The following is an 18401-nucleotide window of genomic DNA, read 5'->3' as shown; positions in this document are numbered from 1 at the left end:
AGCTCAGGTCATGATCTCACAGATCATGAGTTCAAGCCCCATGTCAGGATCTATGCTGACAGCTCAGAGCCTGGAGCCTGCTTCAGATTCTGTCTCCTTTGCTCTCTGCCCCTCCTCCGCTCACGTTCTGTCTGTCTGTCTCTCTCTCAAAAATGAATAAACGTTAAAATTTTATTTTATTTTATTTTTTTTTTCAACGTTTATTTTATTTTTGGGACAGAGAGAAACAGAGCATGAACGGGGGAGGGGCAGAGAGAGAGGGAGACACAGAATCGGAAACAGGCTCCAGGCTCCGAGCCATCAGCCCAGAGCCTGACGCGGGGCTCGAACTCACGGACCGCGAGATCGTGACCTGGCCGAAGTCGGACGCTTAACCGACTGCGCCACCCAGGCGCCCCTAAACGTTAAAATTTTAAAAAAATTTTTATTTTAATTCCAGTATAGTTACCGTATAGTGTTAAATCAGCTTCAGGTGTACAATAGAGCGATTCAACACTTCTACACAACACCAGGTACTCATCACAACAAGTGCACTCCTTAATCCCTGTCACCAATTTCACCCATCTTCCCCACCCACCTCCCCTCCGTTTGTTCTCTAAAGTCTCAATTCTGAATGAGAAACTTTAACCTTCATAGGCCGTGACCTTGACCATGGGTCAAATCACATCATCCCTTAAAACTATTCAAGGAAAATCCATAATCCATTGAGCTTCTATTCTGAATCCCAGATTTCATCTTTATTTTAGTAACAGCCTTGACAAAGTAACTTCCTGCGAGCAAACTAATTAAATTCATTTGTTACTTGCAGATTAAGGAAGAGTTTTTGATAGGATGGAAAGACAGATGGCTTTGACAAAAATATCAATTTGTACAATAATTTAAAAAACCCACCCAAGTGTGTATGACCTTAAGATTCTCACGCGAAACCAATAGGTAGGCATTGCAATCGGCTTAGAAGCAGCCCTGTGTGAAGATGAATTTTGCAAGTCTTATTATGGAAGGCATCTGCAAGAGACCAGGGAAGTATTTGAGCAGAAAGGTGTGAAAGGGAAAAGAGGCAAGCATTGCTTTTTCTCATTTATTAAGATAACTGTCTTGGGCTGAGATTGAGATCAACAGTTCTTGACCAGCGTCCTTAATACATACACAGAAATATTTTGAACTTTCACATGTACCCCAAATAAGCCAGTGTGGACTTTTTTTTTTAATTAAAAACAGCCACTATCATTTATATGTGGAATTTAAGAAACAAAACAAACAAGCAAGGGGAGAAAAGAGAGAGAGGCAAACCAGGAAACAGACTCTTAACTATAGAGAACAAACTGAGGGTTACCAGAGGGGAGGTGAATGGGGGGATGGGTGAAATAGGTGATGGGGATTAAGGAGTGCACTTGTCATCATGAGCACTAGGTACTGTGTGGAAATGTTGAACTTCTATATTGTATACCTACACCTAATATAACACTGCATGGTAACTATACTGGAATTAAAATCAAAACTCAAAAAGTAAACAGCCACTGAAAGCTTTAATCTACCCTTTCCAGCAACTGTCAATGCAAAACTCAAGCAATTTTAGCCCATCAGGTCACACTTGTAGAAAAACTATACTGAAGTTAAATGAAAACTGTTTTTCACCTGTAACCAACCTGATAGATAGCGTATGTGGGTCATGGCAGCCCAAATGGAACATCAGAGATAGGGAATATTTTTCTAGGCCTTTAGTTTTCATTGCCACCATAGTATATATTTTTTGCTTATGAGAAAGGCACTTACCCTGGGGAAATTCTTAGGCAGGAGGAAAATTGCTCAGATATTTATAGCTAAAATATTTCAAAACATAGGTAGCTATATTTATGCTTGGTTCTTATTTTAATAAACAGTAAGGACTGCTGCCTCCAAAGAAATTTTCAGTATCACTTTAGAAAAAAAAACTTCTCCTTCACCTCAAATGCATGGCTTTTCTGTTTTAAAAAAGCAGGTAAACGTTTGAAAAACATTGCAAAATATGTTACAGCCTAGGCTTACTTAGAATCAGCCTCTTCACATTTTTTTCTACACTAAAATAAAAAATCTACTGTTAGTGAGGAAGCAAATAAATAGCCCCCAGGCCAACTCTGGGGGAGATCAGATTACTCTCAACGAAAAGCTTCATCTTGCCTGAACCAGAGAATAAGACACTGAGAGCACCCCTTCAGGGTGGTCACCCTAAGGATGTCTTTCATTTTAAGGAGGTAGAAGCCGGATGAGAAACAAAATTTTCCTTGGTCCTAAGCCCATGACTCAAGACAGCATCATAAATATACAATGTCTACCTGAAATATCACCCAAACTAGCAAGTAAGCAGTCAGTACCCCCAGACTCTGGTCTAGTGTAATTCCTCAGGTTAAGCTTTTATCAGCCAGTTAAATAGTTTTTAAAAAGGCTTTTAGACTACTTCTTTTTAAAAATTTTTTAATGTTTATTTATCTTTGAGAGAGAGAAAGAGAGAGAGAGAGAGACAGAGCGTGAGCAGGGAAGGGGCAGAGAGAGAGAGGGAGACACAGGATCCAAAGCAGGCACCAGGCTCTGAGCTGTCAGCACAGAGCCCAACACGGGGCTTGAACTCTCGAACCGCAAGATCATGACCTGAGCTGAAGTCAGACACTCAACCGACTGAGCCACCCAGGGGCCCCTAGGCTATTATTTCTTAACAAAGCCTTTAATATCATTATCCTCATCGACTAAGAAGACCAACTGATGTAGAAGTGCCTACCAAGGCAGAGAGACAGAGGAGAAGCTGTTCTTCCAGGGACAGGACTGGGAAGAGAATTTCACATTAAGGTGGTTGAAATCTTAGGATAACCTCTGGCGGTGAACTGATTTCTACAATTTCCTAGTGTTGGCTTGCCAAAGGCCTCCCTCTTGGATATAACAAGAAACTAAAGACCTGTCACAGGTGTTTCTGTACACAGGAGGTATCTGGGCAAAAAAGAATTTAATATTAAAATGAAGCAGACCTTTCTGGGGAAAATAGAATGATGACTAAAGACTCCCAGAAGCTTCTCATGCTAATTGCAGTTTCTGATTTAGCCCTCAGAAAAGCTCTCTCTAAACGTATCCTTGAGCACTCACGCGTAATGGGATAGACTCTGAGACGTTTACAAGTGGATATGGGGATTTTTTTTCTGCAGCCAAACATTAAATACCACGAGAAGCTGTGAAAGCTTTCTTTCTAGAACAACAGCAAACAGCAGCCTAAGATGAGGCTTCGTGTATCCTTACCAGCAGGGCTCTGGGCGGGCTGAGTCTATGCTTCCATTTCTTTTTTTTTATTTTTTAGTTTTTAATGTTTATTTACTTTTTTGAGAGAGACAGAGACAGAATGCGAGTGGGTTAGGGGCAGAGAGAGAGGGAGACATAGAAGCAGACGCAGGCTCCAGGCTCTGAGTTGTCAGCACAGAGCCCACCCAACGTGGGGCTCGAACTCACGAGCTGTGAGATCATGACCTGAGCCGAAGTCGGACGCTCAACCAACTGAGCCGCCCAGGCGCCCCTATGCTTCCATTTCTGAAGGTGGATCACAGACATGAAAGGGATATAGGGCTTCACAAGAGTACTGAGCTGGAAGTCAGGAGACTTCCAATTTTGATTCTGTTCCCAACCAGCCATTTTACCTTGGCAAAGCAGCTTAAGCAATTGAGTCTCAACTTCTTTCTTTGTCACAAAGAAGTAGTAGTGTGGAGGGGAGGAAACTAACAGATATTCAATATCTGCGAAACACTTTATGAAGACAGTAACCAACAATTTTCCAATGAGAATTACATCAGCTTGGTATCACATACGAGGAAGTGGAGGTTCTGAGATAAAATCATTTGACCAAAGCTACATATTCGGGAAGAAAACAGAGACGCAGAATTCCTAGGATAGGGGCTGGGAATAGGGGTCAGCTTTCCCCATTCTGCCATGTTCCATTTGAAACTCCAAGATGTCCAAGAGTTTTAAATTCAAAGTTAGCTTTTCAGAAAACATGGTAAAGTTATACTGGTCAAGACAAATAGATTTTTTTAAAAAAATTAAGAGTTGTTAGAATGGTATATAATTTTTAAATGTGTGTACATAAAAATTGGGGACCTGAGCCCTCAAACGTTAGAGACTTGTTTTCAATGTTAAAATGCATTTTTGTTGGTGACGAAGTATAATTATTACACGTAGGTACATAACACCCATATATATCTTACACTTTTGTAGGTTTTAATATCTACAAAGTTCCCTCTCATATGTGATTTCAGTTGATCCTCCTGACCACCCACTGTAAGGCTGGTTTTCACCCATCTAATTGCAGATAAGGTTTTCACCCATCTAATTGCAGATAAGGACTGGCAGTCAACGTCTGGGGCTCCAAGTCACCTCCCTTTGTCCCACTTCTGGTTGCAGCAACAGCTGGGGGTGGAAAGTTTCATGTGAGCTCAGATTTGCCTTACAGACCAGGATCCAACCTCAATCACCTGCTGTGCTCATATCACACCTTCTTCTATCCTGAGATCCTTGTCCTTAATCTACATGCTGGCAGAGCCTAGAAATATGGCAAGTTATGCCCCTGAAGGAAACCCTCAATCAAGAGGAGAACAGAAGCCGGTGGGCAAATGGCTCCTGTCCTTTGAGAGGGATTCTGCATACTTCAAAGAGTGCTCAGTGGGATCAAACCTCCATAGAAGCCCCTGCTACCTCTAGAAGGGACTTCAGCGACATAGTTATTCATCCTCCTTCCCTGTCTCACCCTTTCCACTTTCTCATTCCTGCTTCCAAATAAAATAAACCACTTGCACTCTAGCCCTTGTATCAGGCTATCCTGTGGGGGAGCCCAAACTACAAGAGGGACTGAAGTATCAGGGCTGGAAGTGATCGGCGCAGGGCCTCCTGGCCGGCAGGTAGTGGAGGCAGGGCTCTTTTCCGGTTCTTCTGGTTCGAACCCCAGCGAATCACTTTCATCGTCCACTTTCAGTTGTGCACACAAGTTAAGCTGCAATGTCTACCTTTTGTTAATATGCCAGACTTAAAAAAAGTTTTAAAAATACATGTTTTAGCTCACAATTAAAAATAAATGGTAGCCATCATCTTTGCTGGTGGTTATACAGACAGTCCGCTGGGCTCGCGGGAAAAAAAAAATTGCATTTCCCCAAATTTCAAAGTACTACATTTTGCTTTGGGTGTGCTAGACAGAAATGCATCACAAATGAATGAATGTGAATCAGAAATGTTAAGTTTCAGCCCAAGTTTTACAGATGAGCAAGCCGAAGTTTTAGGACTTTCAGTGTTTCATGTTTACTCTCGGAATGAGCATTAGAATCTCTTCTATTCCAGGCACACCCCAGCTTTGCCTACCAAATTTGTTCAACAGCAGGTTTGCCGATTATCCTCAATGATGAGCATCAGTCTGGAACTTTGCAGTGGGCGTCGTTTCCTTCCTCTAATTTTCTCAGGATCTCTCCTTCCCTCTTTCATTAACAGCACCACAATTTTCCTTTGAGGAGCCAACCCTCCCGAACTCTCTCCACCCGTGTACTTCAGGTACGAATGACCCACCAGTTCCAGAGCTCAGAATATGACAAATGTTTGCCCAATTAGGGTAGCCTCCTCCCTGGCCACAGTGACTGGCTCAGAGAATGGAGAGGAACCCAACCCTGGCCAACTAAGGTGAACACTGAGACTCAAGTGGGTCCACTGAGAAATGACCACTCTTTTCCTGTGGGGAGCTACGCTAGTGGGTGGCAACTCTTCAGTGCCTGGTGGCTGTCTTGCCACATCAGAAAAGCCTTCTTGAAAATGAAGCCAATACAGGGGAAAGCATAGCACAGAGATGGACGGAGACAAATGGCTGCTTTGGAACAGATCACATCTTCCCTGAATCTGGATTTTCCACCGGACTTTAGAGTCACAGGAGCCAACATAGAACTGCCTCGTCTTCTTCCAGGCTTCTGCCACTTGCAAGTCAATAAGTCCTGCCTGAAACCAGCTCTGTCCTCAGGCATTAAAGGGACTCCATGCAGTGCTTCTCTGAAGAAACAAGTATCTATTTTTCACTACCAAGGAATAGGCAAGGAAGTCAAGCCACAGAGCAGAGCTAATCAAATCTTGGCAGAATCATCTGTCCCGGCGTCAGAAAGCCTCAGGAATGAGGTGCTGAACTAGTCCCTTTATGAATCAGGAAGCAGCAGGCTTTAGACAAATCCCGCCTTTAATGTAGAGAATACTAACTATGCAGACATTTCCATCAGCCAGGTGCTCAGTTCACACTCCAGCTGTTACTGGAGTCAGAGAAAGGACCTTAGATTAGGAATTCTTTTTGCTTGGTGTGGGTGGGGGGAGCGCGTGCACGTTGTTTTTGTTTGGTTTAGTTTTACTTATTTTTGCTTAAAACTACATAGCAGCATTGAGAATCCATGTTTTTATATCTGTAAGCTTTTGGAAGAATTTGTCACTCTTGTACCCTCTGATAAAGCTGAATAACAAGAACTGGAGAGGCAGATGAGAGAAAAAAACTGAAACTGAACCAAGAAACCGGCCCCACAGCAAATCAGGATGTGAAGGAAACAATGACTTATCGATGTTTTCCCCACCTCCCTCAAGAAAAATCACCATCAGATATTTATTTCAGATGTAATGTTGCAAAGCCAGGGAGGCGGGTTTCAAGAGTGAAAATGCAGGCAGGCTTGTTGGCAAATGATGCCTTGGGAGTTTTCAGAGCTTAAGATAGTCCTGACTGTGAAGGGGAAATGAGGCGGAGGTACGCTGAGTGCAGATGGGTTTACCAGATGACCCAGCTCCAAAGAGGAGTAGGGACAGGTGCTGGCCCAAGGGCCGAGTAAAAATGCAGGTCTTCAAGCCTTTGTCATCTCTTAAAGACACAGACAGCAGAGACGGCTCTCCATGTGGCATCCTATCGTGCTTGGAATACCCAAGGTCAATACATATGGCTTTTAAATGTGACACACAAACTTACCTGATGAATTCCACAGAATAGTACTGAATTGGGGAGCTTCCTTCGCTCTTTCCAGGTTTCCAAGAGAGGGCTACCTCAGAATCAGAGACCACAGTGACATGTGGCTGCTGGGGTGCTGATGGAGGCAGGCAGGAATCTAGGTGGGACAGCAAACACCTAGAGTTGGCGGTGGTCTTTGCTGCTGGGGATGTTTAATATATAAAAAGCTTATGCTTCCCATTGCCTAAAGATCTCTGTTCAGAACAGCCTCAAAATCCAAACCAAACACAAAAAATAATCACAACTGGATTCACCATGTAAGGTTTGAGATACTAAAAGTTGGTCTTCTCTTCTTTCCCCAGCCCCCTGGCTGAAAATCCAACTAAATTACGTCCGGACCCCTGGCCCCGGGACACACAATGGTGTGTACCCTTTAAAACCCTCAACCACACTCCCACCTCCTGGTAACCTTTCATCTCTGTTTGCAGGTTGGAATTGATACCTGCAAGGAAAATTGAATGCAGAGCATTGCTGTCACTTACATTCAGTTCTTCCGTGTGTGTGTGTGTGTGTGTGTATGTTGTGTGTGTGTTTTGCCTTGACCATCAGAATGCATCCTAAAGGTAGGACATTTGGGAAATACCCTCATGGGTAAAGATGTAAGAGTCACCCATGATCCTATCACCCCAAGGTAACTGCTATTACTCTTCATATCTAGACTTTCACATCTCCCGGCCTTTGTTTACACTATTGCTTATGCCAGAAACATTTTTTCCTGTCTTCTCTTGCTAGCAGGATCTTATGTAGTTTTCAAAGTTCGGGCCCCAAATATGGATTTTTCTAAAACCCTCCCTGATCCCTGGAGTAGGGGAGGTGCTCCCTCCTGAATGCTCCAGAGCCCTTTGCGCAGACCTCAGATGCCCTGGATCTACTCACCTATCATTTGCCTCTCGCTCCACAATGAGCTTGTGAGCAATGATGATTGAGTAACCTTTGTCCCCCATTGTCCAGCACAGTGCCACATCAATGAGCCTTTGTTGGGTTCCCTTTGCCTGTAAATCTCTTCTCCCACTGTCCTTCCTCCCCTTTCTGATTCCCACTTACTGGTCAGACCTTCACTTAGCAGTCACCTCCCTAGAGAATTCTTACCTCACCCCTACATGGGGTCTCCATTTGTACGTTCTTACAGCATTTACCACAATCTGTGACTACACGTTAACTAGGTAATGTCTTCACCCACCTCACTGAGTTCTGAGAGGGCAAAGGCTGTGCCTAGTTTTGTTCACCACCAGAGCCCAGCATGGTGCCTGGCACACAGTAGGTCCTCATTGATACATACTGAAGGAAGGAATGAATGAATAGCACCCATCGCTTTCCTAATCTTGATGAATTGAACCCATTTTACCTTGGGGCAAAGTAGTAACGTGCCGAGGAGAGCTAAGCCGTCCTTTGCCAGTCTGGCTGTAAGCTGCTACACTCACTCGATATTCAGTGCCTGGTTTCAAGTCTCCAATCACTTCCTCCTGTCAATGACCAAACGGGAAATGTGTCAATGACCAGAAGTCCTAGTAGAGCAAACCAGACAACTTCCATGAGGGCTGCATCTCAAGGCCCCTGTGAAACTACAGGGGACAGAGACCCTTTTGCTGTCTCTAGGGTTGGCCAAGTTTTAAAATTTGCAGAAAGGAAAACACCATCACATATTTCCCACAACTAGAGAATTACCCTTTACTGGAATCTATACACTGTTCTAGAACTAAGACTCATTCTCCCTATCAGATATGACTTTTAACATTTGAGTTCTTTGATCAGAGTACTGGGCTGCTAAAATCGAGGTAACAATCTTTTTGAGGGTCGGAACCCACCAGTTCTTTCTCTCCACTTGCACGACACAGATGTTCAGAGACTAGCCACAACAGCAAACTGACGTCTTGATTTGTACTAAAAAGTGGGGACTCCAAGTTTGGTTCTCAAATTTTAAAGGGCATCAGAATCTCTAAGAAGGCTAAATTGTTGGGTCTGGCCCCCACCCATCCCCCAGGGTTTCTGACTCAGTACCTCTGGGAAGGGGCCTGAAAATGTGCATTTCTAAGAAGTCTCCAAATGCTGCTGCTGGTCCAGGGACCCCGCATTGATGAAGGGCGTATATGAACTTCACCTACACAAATGGCCCTGACCAGAAAGCCCCAGCTGAAGAACACTTACTCCACTTTAGGCTTTGGCAAAAGCAGTATGTCCCTGGGACTACAGTGCTGCGTAGTAAGTGGGAGTCTGGGTCTCACCGGTCCCAGCACACTGTAGCGGAAAGGACACCGGCTTTGGAATCAACGAGTCCTGGGCTTGAATCCTGATCCTGCCACTTATTCCTAGCCATGGCCTTGATGTCACATCCCCTGAGCCTCAGCTTCTTCCTCTATAAAATGGAGATGATATATAACAATCCTGCAGAACTATACTACTTGGGATAATGTGTGTAAAGTGGCTGGTACCGAAGCCGTCCTCAAGAAACGGTGGTAATGGCTGCTGACTTGAGTGTGTGGGGCCCTTGCTCTTCTCTGCGTAGCTAGGCTCCGACACTTCTCTGAGACCCAAATCTTCCCCACTACTCCTGACCACCCGACCTGATCTTACCCTACCAACTGTTGTGCCACTAATCTAGCACTTTCCTCTACTACAAACCATGTGCTACTATTTCTCCTATGGGATTGTCAGCGACTTGAGAGCAGGGATCCTGCCTTGTGTTTCCTCGTAACCTCTTCTGCAGATGACCAAACCTTCTTCACTGTTGCTAAGGAGAATTCACCCACTGATCAAAAAAACTTTTAAAGCATTCAACAAATAGTTACCGAAGACCTACTACAGTAGTTCGTAACTTTGAGTGCACGTTAGAATCGCTAAAAATGACCAGTGCCTGGACTCCACTCCAGACTACCTACATCAGAGTCCATGGAAGGCTGGGCTCTGGTGGTCAGTTTAAAGCCCTCAGCTCAGGCTAATGGGCAGCCTGGTGTAAGAACCCCTGGTCCAGGGCTTGGCTCCTCCCCTGTGCTCTGAATTAGACCCGTTGTCCACCTTCTGTAACTCCATCCCCTCTCTTACCTCCCTGGTCCTTCTCTATTTACTGTGTTCATCTCTCCCACCTTAAAAATGGTCAGCACGCATACACCCACCTCCTCTCTACAGGGGCAGGGGTTACCTCCACTTTCTCTCCTCCGATTCACTCCTCACCAGGCCTCTCTACACTATAAACCTATTGAGATGCTCTTACCAAAGTTACTACATAACTCTGTAGTAAATCCAATGGAAATGACTCTCCATACATGACTTTTTGCACCTTTCAATACTGTTGCTTATCCTTGCATCTTAAACTTCTTGGTTCCCTTGGAAGCCTTCTTGGCTCCTTCTTGGTCTCCTTCTACTTCTCTCATTGCTCCTTCTCAATATTCTCCACCCACTCCCCACTCTCTGCTTGCCCCGTACGTGTTGGTCTTTCTCAGGGACTCACCCCTCACCATCTTGCCCTCTCACTCTGTAGTCTTGCTTGGGGCAGCTCATCTACTACGTCCTTAGCTTCTAGCACCACCTTCACTTGACATCTTCCAAATCTGCCTCTCCGTTCTGACCTGCCTCTTGATGTCCAGACATGGGTTTGTGACTGTCTCTAGGACATCTCTACCCCACAACACCAAGCCACTCAAGTTCGACATAACCAAAGTTCAACTAATCGTTCCTCCTCCCGCTACTGAAAACCAAATAAGAAACTGCCTCCCCTCTTGTGCTCTCTCTCCTCATTACCCAAACCACAAGTTCTTGACACTTGCCCCTTTGTGTTCACCCCTCCTCTCTAACCACCATTCAGTCAGTTACCAATACAGGCACCAGGACTCTTTCACATCACTGGAATCTATTTCGATCTATCCTCATGGCCACTTAAGCGCAAGTCCTCATAATTTTGACAGTGGGTTCAATTCTCCCTGCCACCCACGCCGCCTCCATCACCAGCGTAGACTCCACCTGCTACAGTTATCTTCCTAAACGTCAAATCTGAGCCTATCACTTCCCATTTAAAAATCCCCTTAGAATAGCCTAGTGTGTCCCCCTGTTCATCCTTCCAGCGCCATCTCATGCCTCTTCCCTTCCTTGCATTCTGTATTCCAGGCATACTTCAGAACTTGGCAGGGCGCAAATTTATGCCATTCAATTCCTTGCCTCTGGGCCTTTGAACCTGCTGCTCCCTCCACATGAAATGCCCTTCTCTCCACTCTTGCCTGGCTCACCCCTGCTCATCCTTCATGACTCAGTTCAGCTGAGACATTACCTCATTTCTCTGACCCCCAGCCTCCAGTCTGGTGAGGCCCCCCTCCTCTGTGCTTCCCTGGCGTCCTTGGTGTACCTCAATCTTAGCACCACTCACCTTAGATTGTAATTGTCTGTTTATTTGTCACCTCCTCCCCACCCACTTGAGGGAAGGAGCAAGTGCTTAGTCCTCTGGCAACCTAAAGCTTAGAACAGTTTTACCAGACTGGTAGCAAATACTCAAGCAATGCTTTTTTATGAATGAATAAATGAATGAAGGAAAAGTGAATGAATGAAAGAAATCAAATCAAGGCGTCCAATACAAGCAGATTACCTCATCAAGAACCAGCTTCTACTACTGAATCCTCCGTCCCAGTACCTCCGTCCCAGTCCCTGGAGTTAGCAACTCCAGCAACAAGGCTGACTTCCTCTTACCTACTTCCTTCCAGCCACCTCCACATGCCTTTCAGATCTGCTCCCTTCTTCCACTTCCTCTGAATCCTTACCTGGGCCATTTCTCCAGCCTCCCTGAAGGTTTCTGTCTCCAATCTTCCTCTCCCTTCCACTCTGACCCCCGCCATCCTACATGCAGCTATACAAGGGGTCATGGCTGAACGTATGGACCTCACTCCAAAGCCCCCTTTCTGCCCTAATTCTCTGCATCTGTGCACCCTAGTTCCACTATCTGTCCCCTGGGTCCATGGCTAGTCAGAAATTAAGGGACTGGTGGTACCAAGTGGATATAAGGCTTCTCATTCTCTCATAGGCCATGACTAGGCTGTTCCTATGACAGTAAAAAATACACTTTCAAGCCAATACCCTCACAGCCTTTTGCTTTAGGATCCTTTTCTCCCATGAAGTCTATATGCTATATGACATATGAGAGGAGTGGTGTGGCTATAGATTATTAAAGATATTAGCTATGAGCCAATACCAAATACAACTACAATTAGCATGTATTATTGTGTGTTTTCTCTGTTCCAGGAACACATAGCCTGATTTAAATCTTCCTTCAGTCATATGTGGGAGATAGCACTCTTATTTTCATTTATAAGGGAGAAAACAATCTCTGAAAAGTTAATGATTTGCTCAAGGACATGAATTTATTAAGTGACAAAGTGGGGATTTGAATTCCGCTTTGTTTGACTCCAAAGCCAAGTTCTAACTCGGTAATACATGTACAAAAAATATTAAATATATTTAAATTTTTTTAATGTTTATTTATTTTTGAGAGAAAGAGGAAGAGAGAGAGAGAGAGTGGGGGAAGGGCAGTGAGAGAGAGAGAGAGAGAGAGAGAGAGAGAGGAAGATACAGAATCCAAAGCAGGCTCCAGGCTCCAAACTGTCAGCACAGAGCCCGATGCGGGACTCAAACTCACCAACTGTGAGATCATGACCTGAGCCGAAGTCAGATGCCCAACCGACTGAGCCACCCAGTTGCCCCTTAAATATATGTAAATCAATAAAAAATACTTAGCATAAACACTGAAGACTAATTACTGCACAGAAGTTTATGTACCAAAAAATTTTTAAGTTATCATTGAAAACCAAAAGACATTAGACTTGTAGAAGTTGCTTATGTAGCTTGAAAAACAATTAAACTTTTTTATATATGGAAGAGTAGTCCTACCTTTAGCCCGGGTATATTGATTGATTGATTGATAGATAGATAGATAGATAGATAGATAGATAGATAGATAGATAGAAGATGGCCCTCCCAGAAGCCAGCTTTTTCCAGTCTTTTCCTGTGTCTTTCCTGTTTTGACTAGCTGGTTAGTTGGCAGGAGGGAGTGAGGGTCAAGAGCACTGAGTAGCTGGGGCCATGGAAAGAGGAGCTGGACTCAATGATTTAACCATCACTTCTTCCTCTGACATAAATCGTCCCAAATGAAACCTCTCACTATATTGTGACTAGGGATAACCCTTGGATTCTTCATGAAAATACCACAGAAATCCACAAATCTTTCTACTTCCATCCTTAAATGTCTTATAATGATTTGCATCAAATTAGATAAGATGCTGTATATGCACTTTCTGAAGTAGAAAAACAAAGTGTTTTGTTTTGTTGCCTTGTGGAAGTTTGAGAATAAGTCAAAATGCTTATCTCCCTTGGCTTTTATTTCTATACAAGACGGTGAAAGACAGTGAGGGAAACTGCCTTCTTGGAGTAGAGTCCAGAGTGAATTCAGCAGTCCTCACTGACCCCTTCCCACACCCTTTTTGGGGGGTGAGGAGGCAAGGCTGGATGCTTTGTTGCAAAATAACCCTGCTTTGTGTTTGTCTAGCCCTTCTGAAATGCAAAACCCCTTCCAAAAGCTACCTCCCTTGTCTTCTCAGCACCCCCAATGGTTGTCATGAGATCAGAGAATTCACATCTCTGATAGAAAAAAACAAGGCCAGTTAGTTCACTGAGCCCAAGAAGAAAGCTCAATGACATATAGAACAACAATGGGTCTGGTTTCCCTCATACATACCATAATTTAATATGCTTCTAACTGCCCAACTCTCAAACATAGCATATCAAATTTTCAGGCTATTATTCTGTTTTTCAGATGTCCAGCTGCCTTACCCACATCTGCTTTACCAGTGCCATTCCTCTATTCACAGTCTGTGACAGGGATGACTGTTTCCTCATATCCATTTTCTCCTTTCTTATAATAGAACCCCTGTATATCAGTTGGCCCATCACCACTCAAGGATTACATTTCCCAGCATCTTTTGCATCTAGCTGTGGCCATGTGGCTAAAGTCTGTCCAATAGAATTTGAGTTAAAATAATGAGGGCAATTTCTGAGTTATCCCTTAATAGGAAGGGCTGTGTACCCTTTCCTCGTTTCCTCATCTAGTGGCCAGAATGTGGATGTTATCAGTGAGCCAATTTGGACCATGGGAAGGAGGGCCAACGGGGTTGGCAGAACAATGAGATGGAAGGATTCTGGGTCTCTGATGGAGAGAAGCCACCAAAACTGGTTATATATATCCAGACAGGTTATATCCTGAAGGAAACATGAATGCACATCTTGTTAGAATCACTATTATCTTGGGATTTTGAACTGTTAGATTTTTATCCTAATTAATACCTGACCCAATGTACAAAAATAATCTGGATAGCTATGTACAAGGAGCCCCTGAAAAGATGGGACTATTCTTAACTGAATACTTCTTGCTTTGCGATGACAAAACCATGCTGAATGGCTCTGAACTTAAATCTCTAACCCTGATTTCAGATTCTATCTTTACCCCCTTCCATGCCATACTTTTCTCCTATGGCTGGAAACCCAGGTCATTTGTTTCCAGGAATGAAGCTCTATGTTTTCTCATTTACTGGTCCAGACAGGTAGCTACTATTCCATAAGGGAATCCAGTGAGCATTGCTGGAAGAAAGCACAAAGTGGGAGAGCACTGGACCGCGAGCCAGGAGACCCTGGTTCTGCTACCAAATAGCTTTGCAATCTTGGAGATGCCACTTAACCTCTCTGGGCCAAAGTTTCAACACTAAAATACTACGATTGCTCTAAAATGACCTTGTTGGTAGGTAGTAACCTTGGGTGCAGCTTCACAGTTGACTTTACAAGTCAAGGCTCGGCCTTGGTTGCCTTGGTAGAAGTTGAGAATATCTAGCATCATGACATGGGAGCACCAGAGAAATAGAAAAATGCTATCTTCCAAACATTCTTTTTCCAATGGCCCTGATGAAAGCTATGCAGGCCAGAGTGGAGGGAAAAATTGGGGGATTCTATTCCCTTAGAGGTCACAGAAAGCTAGAAAGTATCCTCCAGGGTTTCACAGAAAGGGCAGCATTGACTTTGGGACTGAACACATCTTCCTTGTATGGGTCTGTCCTGTGAACCGCAGGAAAGCAGCATCCCTGAAGCTTGTCCACTAAAATGTCCACACTTAGGCCCATTTGCCCCATAAGAACTAAGAAACTCCCAGTTGGGAACCATTACTAGGCCACCCCTTCATTTTACAGTCAAAGAGAGATTAGATCCAGAGGGGTTCAGTAACCTTGCCTAAGATTATCCTTGCTCTGGTGAAGGAAGGAGCTGGGACTCCATGCAAGTCTCATGATTCTTGCCTACGTCTTCTCTCTGCATCCTGGGATAAGACCCAAGTGCAATCACTACTGTGGGTCAACCAGACCAGTGGACTCCAAAGCAGGGTGATAGTGTATCTCCCTGGGTGAATAAGACAATGTCCTGGGATGACAGAAGAAAAAGCACTTTCTATTTTTGTTTTATTTCCTCCTTTAAATCCTGTGGAACTTTACAAAGTACATAATTTATTAGTAGAGTAGCATGTGAATAATTTATAACCATACACACACACACACACACACTCAAATATTTTTCAACGAATCGTATGCATGATCCGAAAGTGTGGAGCCCACCAGTTTAAACATTCATTTCCACTTCTAACCCTAAAAAGGACCAGATTGCCCTGGTTTATTTTACTACTTATTTTTCCAGGTTGGAACCTGCAAGTTGTTCTTCTAAGTGTCAAATGCTAACCAAATCAGAATCCTCCATGTAGGCAGATTATCAGAGGATACGATCAGTGGTCAACCTGATCTTCTGTTTGGCATTAAATCCAGCAAGGCAAGCAGTTTTAGGTGACCTGGTCCTGACGTACTGGGAAGGTCTGGAATCACTAGAGGCAGCGAGGAAAGGAGAAGGGAAAAGATGGGTGAGGGGAAGCACCTCCACAGCGATGCTCACTAGTTTAAACACCTTCTCTCTCCTTTTCAGTCTTGCTCACCTAGTCTTGGAACAGAGCTTAAATTACTTCAACCTTTAAAAATGTTCCTCTTAACCTTACTCTGCCACGTGAGATGAAACAACACATAGGAGAATAAAAGCGACTTCTTTCTAAATGATCGAACATTCATCTAATATGCTCTGTGGTCCCTGCTTACACTGGAGCTAAGCACTCTCCCTTGGGCCTTAATCAGTATGACCGAGATGCAGGAAAATCAACATTTTGATGAAAAGAGACCCCCTGAATCCTGGGTTGGGGCAAGGGTATAACCTTTCCAAAGCATACTTACAAAAATCACCTGACGATCGGATTGTCCCTGCAGAGGAAAAAAAAGAAACAAAACAACATGAAAGGAAAGTAAAACTTATAGGTCTAAAATGAAGCTCCTTCTACAGACAAGCCAAGGGCAGCAAACACACATCTTCCCATCTGAACTCCCTTGACCGCTCACTCGGTTCTTATTCCATGAGCGCTGTGGTACTGAGGGCTGTCCACCCATGACCTTATTTGGCAATCACCGCATCCTTGTGCTACAGGCTGGTATGATATGGTACAGAGGTTCCCAAGCTTTCTATGTTCACAGCACCTTTGCTGTCTCAGTAATATTTTTACAGCACCTCTCAGGCCAAAGAAACGCCTAAGTGTTCCATTTGTTCGGTAGTTACACCCAAACAGCTTGGCATTAGTAGTTCACACAGATGTCGCTCTTTCCCTTGAAAAGTTGAGACATTCCACAGTATCCCTGAGAGGCTGGTGCAGAGCCCTGGACACCCTGGCACACAGTTTGGGAACCACAGATACACTCCCTATAATACAGTTATTATGTGGATCCCCGTTTTGTCCATGAGGGAACTGAGATCCAGTAAGGTTAGCTTGTTGTAATACAGCATCTGAATGCAAGTCTCTGAACCCAGAATCACTCTGCTATACCAGACCCCTCCCCTCTTCCTGACTCACTGCCTGTACGTCTAGGCATTATTTCTCTTCCCATTCTGTATATTCTGCGCCTCCCCTCACCTCCCTACCTAAACACACAAGCACACGGGCATGTACACACACACAAACTTGTCCTCTTGGTTCAAACCATTCCCTTTGACTTCAGTGCACCTCCCTCTCGTCTGCCTTCCAGAAACTGTCCCTGCTTCAATTCTCAGCACCTACTTTGACCACTTGTTTTTATACTAAATCTTCCCTCTTCAAAACTTCAGTCTATTAAGCATGTTGGTCACATCCCGTCTTATGTTGCTCTCCAACTGGGTATCAGTAAGAATGTGATTTTCCCAGAGGACCGAAAGCTGCCGAGAAAAGGGGGTCTGTGTTGTCCTATGCTGGGTATACGGTAGCAGCTATGAAACTTTGTTGAAATCAGCAAGGTATAATTTGATAGCACACTCTGATGCCTGGATGTAATTAACAAACAGATCATATTTAGCATAAAGGCAATGATCATCACGAATGATCATTAACACGTACCTGGCTTTACATTTTAACACCAACGGCTTTTTTTTTTTTTTTAACACCAAAGGTTTTTATTTTTGAGAGAGAGAGAGAGAGAGAGACACAGAGTGCAGGCGGGGGAGGGGCAGAAAGAGAGGGAGACAGAATCTGAAGCAGGCTCCAGGCTCTGAGCTGTCGGCAAAGAGCCTGATGCAGGGCTTGAACTCACAGACGGTGAGATCGTGACCTGAGCCGAAGTCAAGACACTTAACCGACTGAGCCACCCAGGGGTCCGCCCACCAAAGGTGTTTACACACACCATTGTATTTGGAACTCACAACAATTATAGCCCTTTTGTGGGAGAAAGGAAAGGGTTAGTCAGATGAGGCGACTCCGGCCGAAGTTACTCAACCTGTAAGTACCAGAAGGATGTCTGGAAGCCCAGGGTGCCTATTTCCCTCCTGGCTCTCTGCTTCATGTATGCACTGCAGTGACCTCCCCAGAGATGCCAGTGTCCAGCCCAGTTCCATGTGATGGGTCAGGGTCTGGATTCCAGAGGCACCGTCCAGACTCCCAGACACCTGCCACCAGCGCTGTACCCTTGCTGCCTGGACTGTGGTATAGGCAGAGCAGTGAGCCACACTCCCCTGCAAGATAGAAGGCTGGTGGCTGGGGACATTGCTGGCTCCTTGGTGGGGTCCAGATGCTTATTGAAAGTTCCAGTGCTGCCGAGGTGAGACAGAACCTCTACTGGTGGCTTCCGACGCGGGCTAAGCCAATCTCCCCTTTTAAAATAAAACCATAGCAGTTGGAATGGAGAGCTTCTGGGGCAAATGAGGAAAGCTGAAGCAAAAGTCTGAGACTAAAAGCCTACCATGCAAAGGACAAGCAAGTTGCAAATGTGCATCTCTTCTTTTTGAAGAGCTTTGGTAAAAAAAAACAGCCAACACTTTA

General features: G+C 44.4%; 1 protein-coding gene across 2 annotated transcripts in view; it reads right to left on the bottom strand.

The window, feature by feature from the left end:
* EGFLAM (EGF like, fibronectin type III and laminin G domains) overlaps positions 1 to 18401 on the bottom strand; it is a 187149-nt gene that overhangs the window by 100758 nt on the left and 67990 nt on the right. For both annotated transcript variants that reach the window (XM_086677412.1, XM_086677413.1), the window contains exons 4-6: positions 16300 to 16326; positions 8364 to 8481; positions 6980 to 7115 (exon numbers count right to left, since the gene is read on the bottom strand). In XM_086677412.1, coding sequence (XP_086533538.1) covers positions 6980 to 7115; positions 8364 to 8481; positions 16300 to 16326 — 281 coding nt within the window. The remainder of the gene's footprint in view (positions 1 to 6979; positions 7116 to 8363; positions 8482 to 16299; positions 16327 to 18401) is intronic.

The sequence above is a fragment of the Puma concolor genome, chromosome A1 (assembly GCF_028749965.1).
Source record: "Puma concolor isolate L17-30 chromosome A1, mPumCon1.1.hap2, whole genome shotgun sequence".
In the NCBI taxonomy this organism is placed as follows: Eukaryota; Metazoa; Chordata; class Mammalia; order Carnivora; family Felidae; genus Puma; species Puma concolor.
This window is presented reverse-complemented; position numbering and strand designations above follow the sequence as displayed.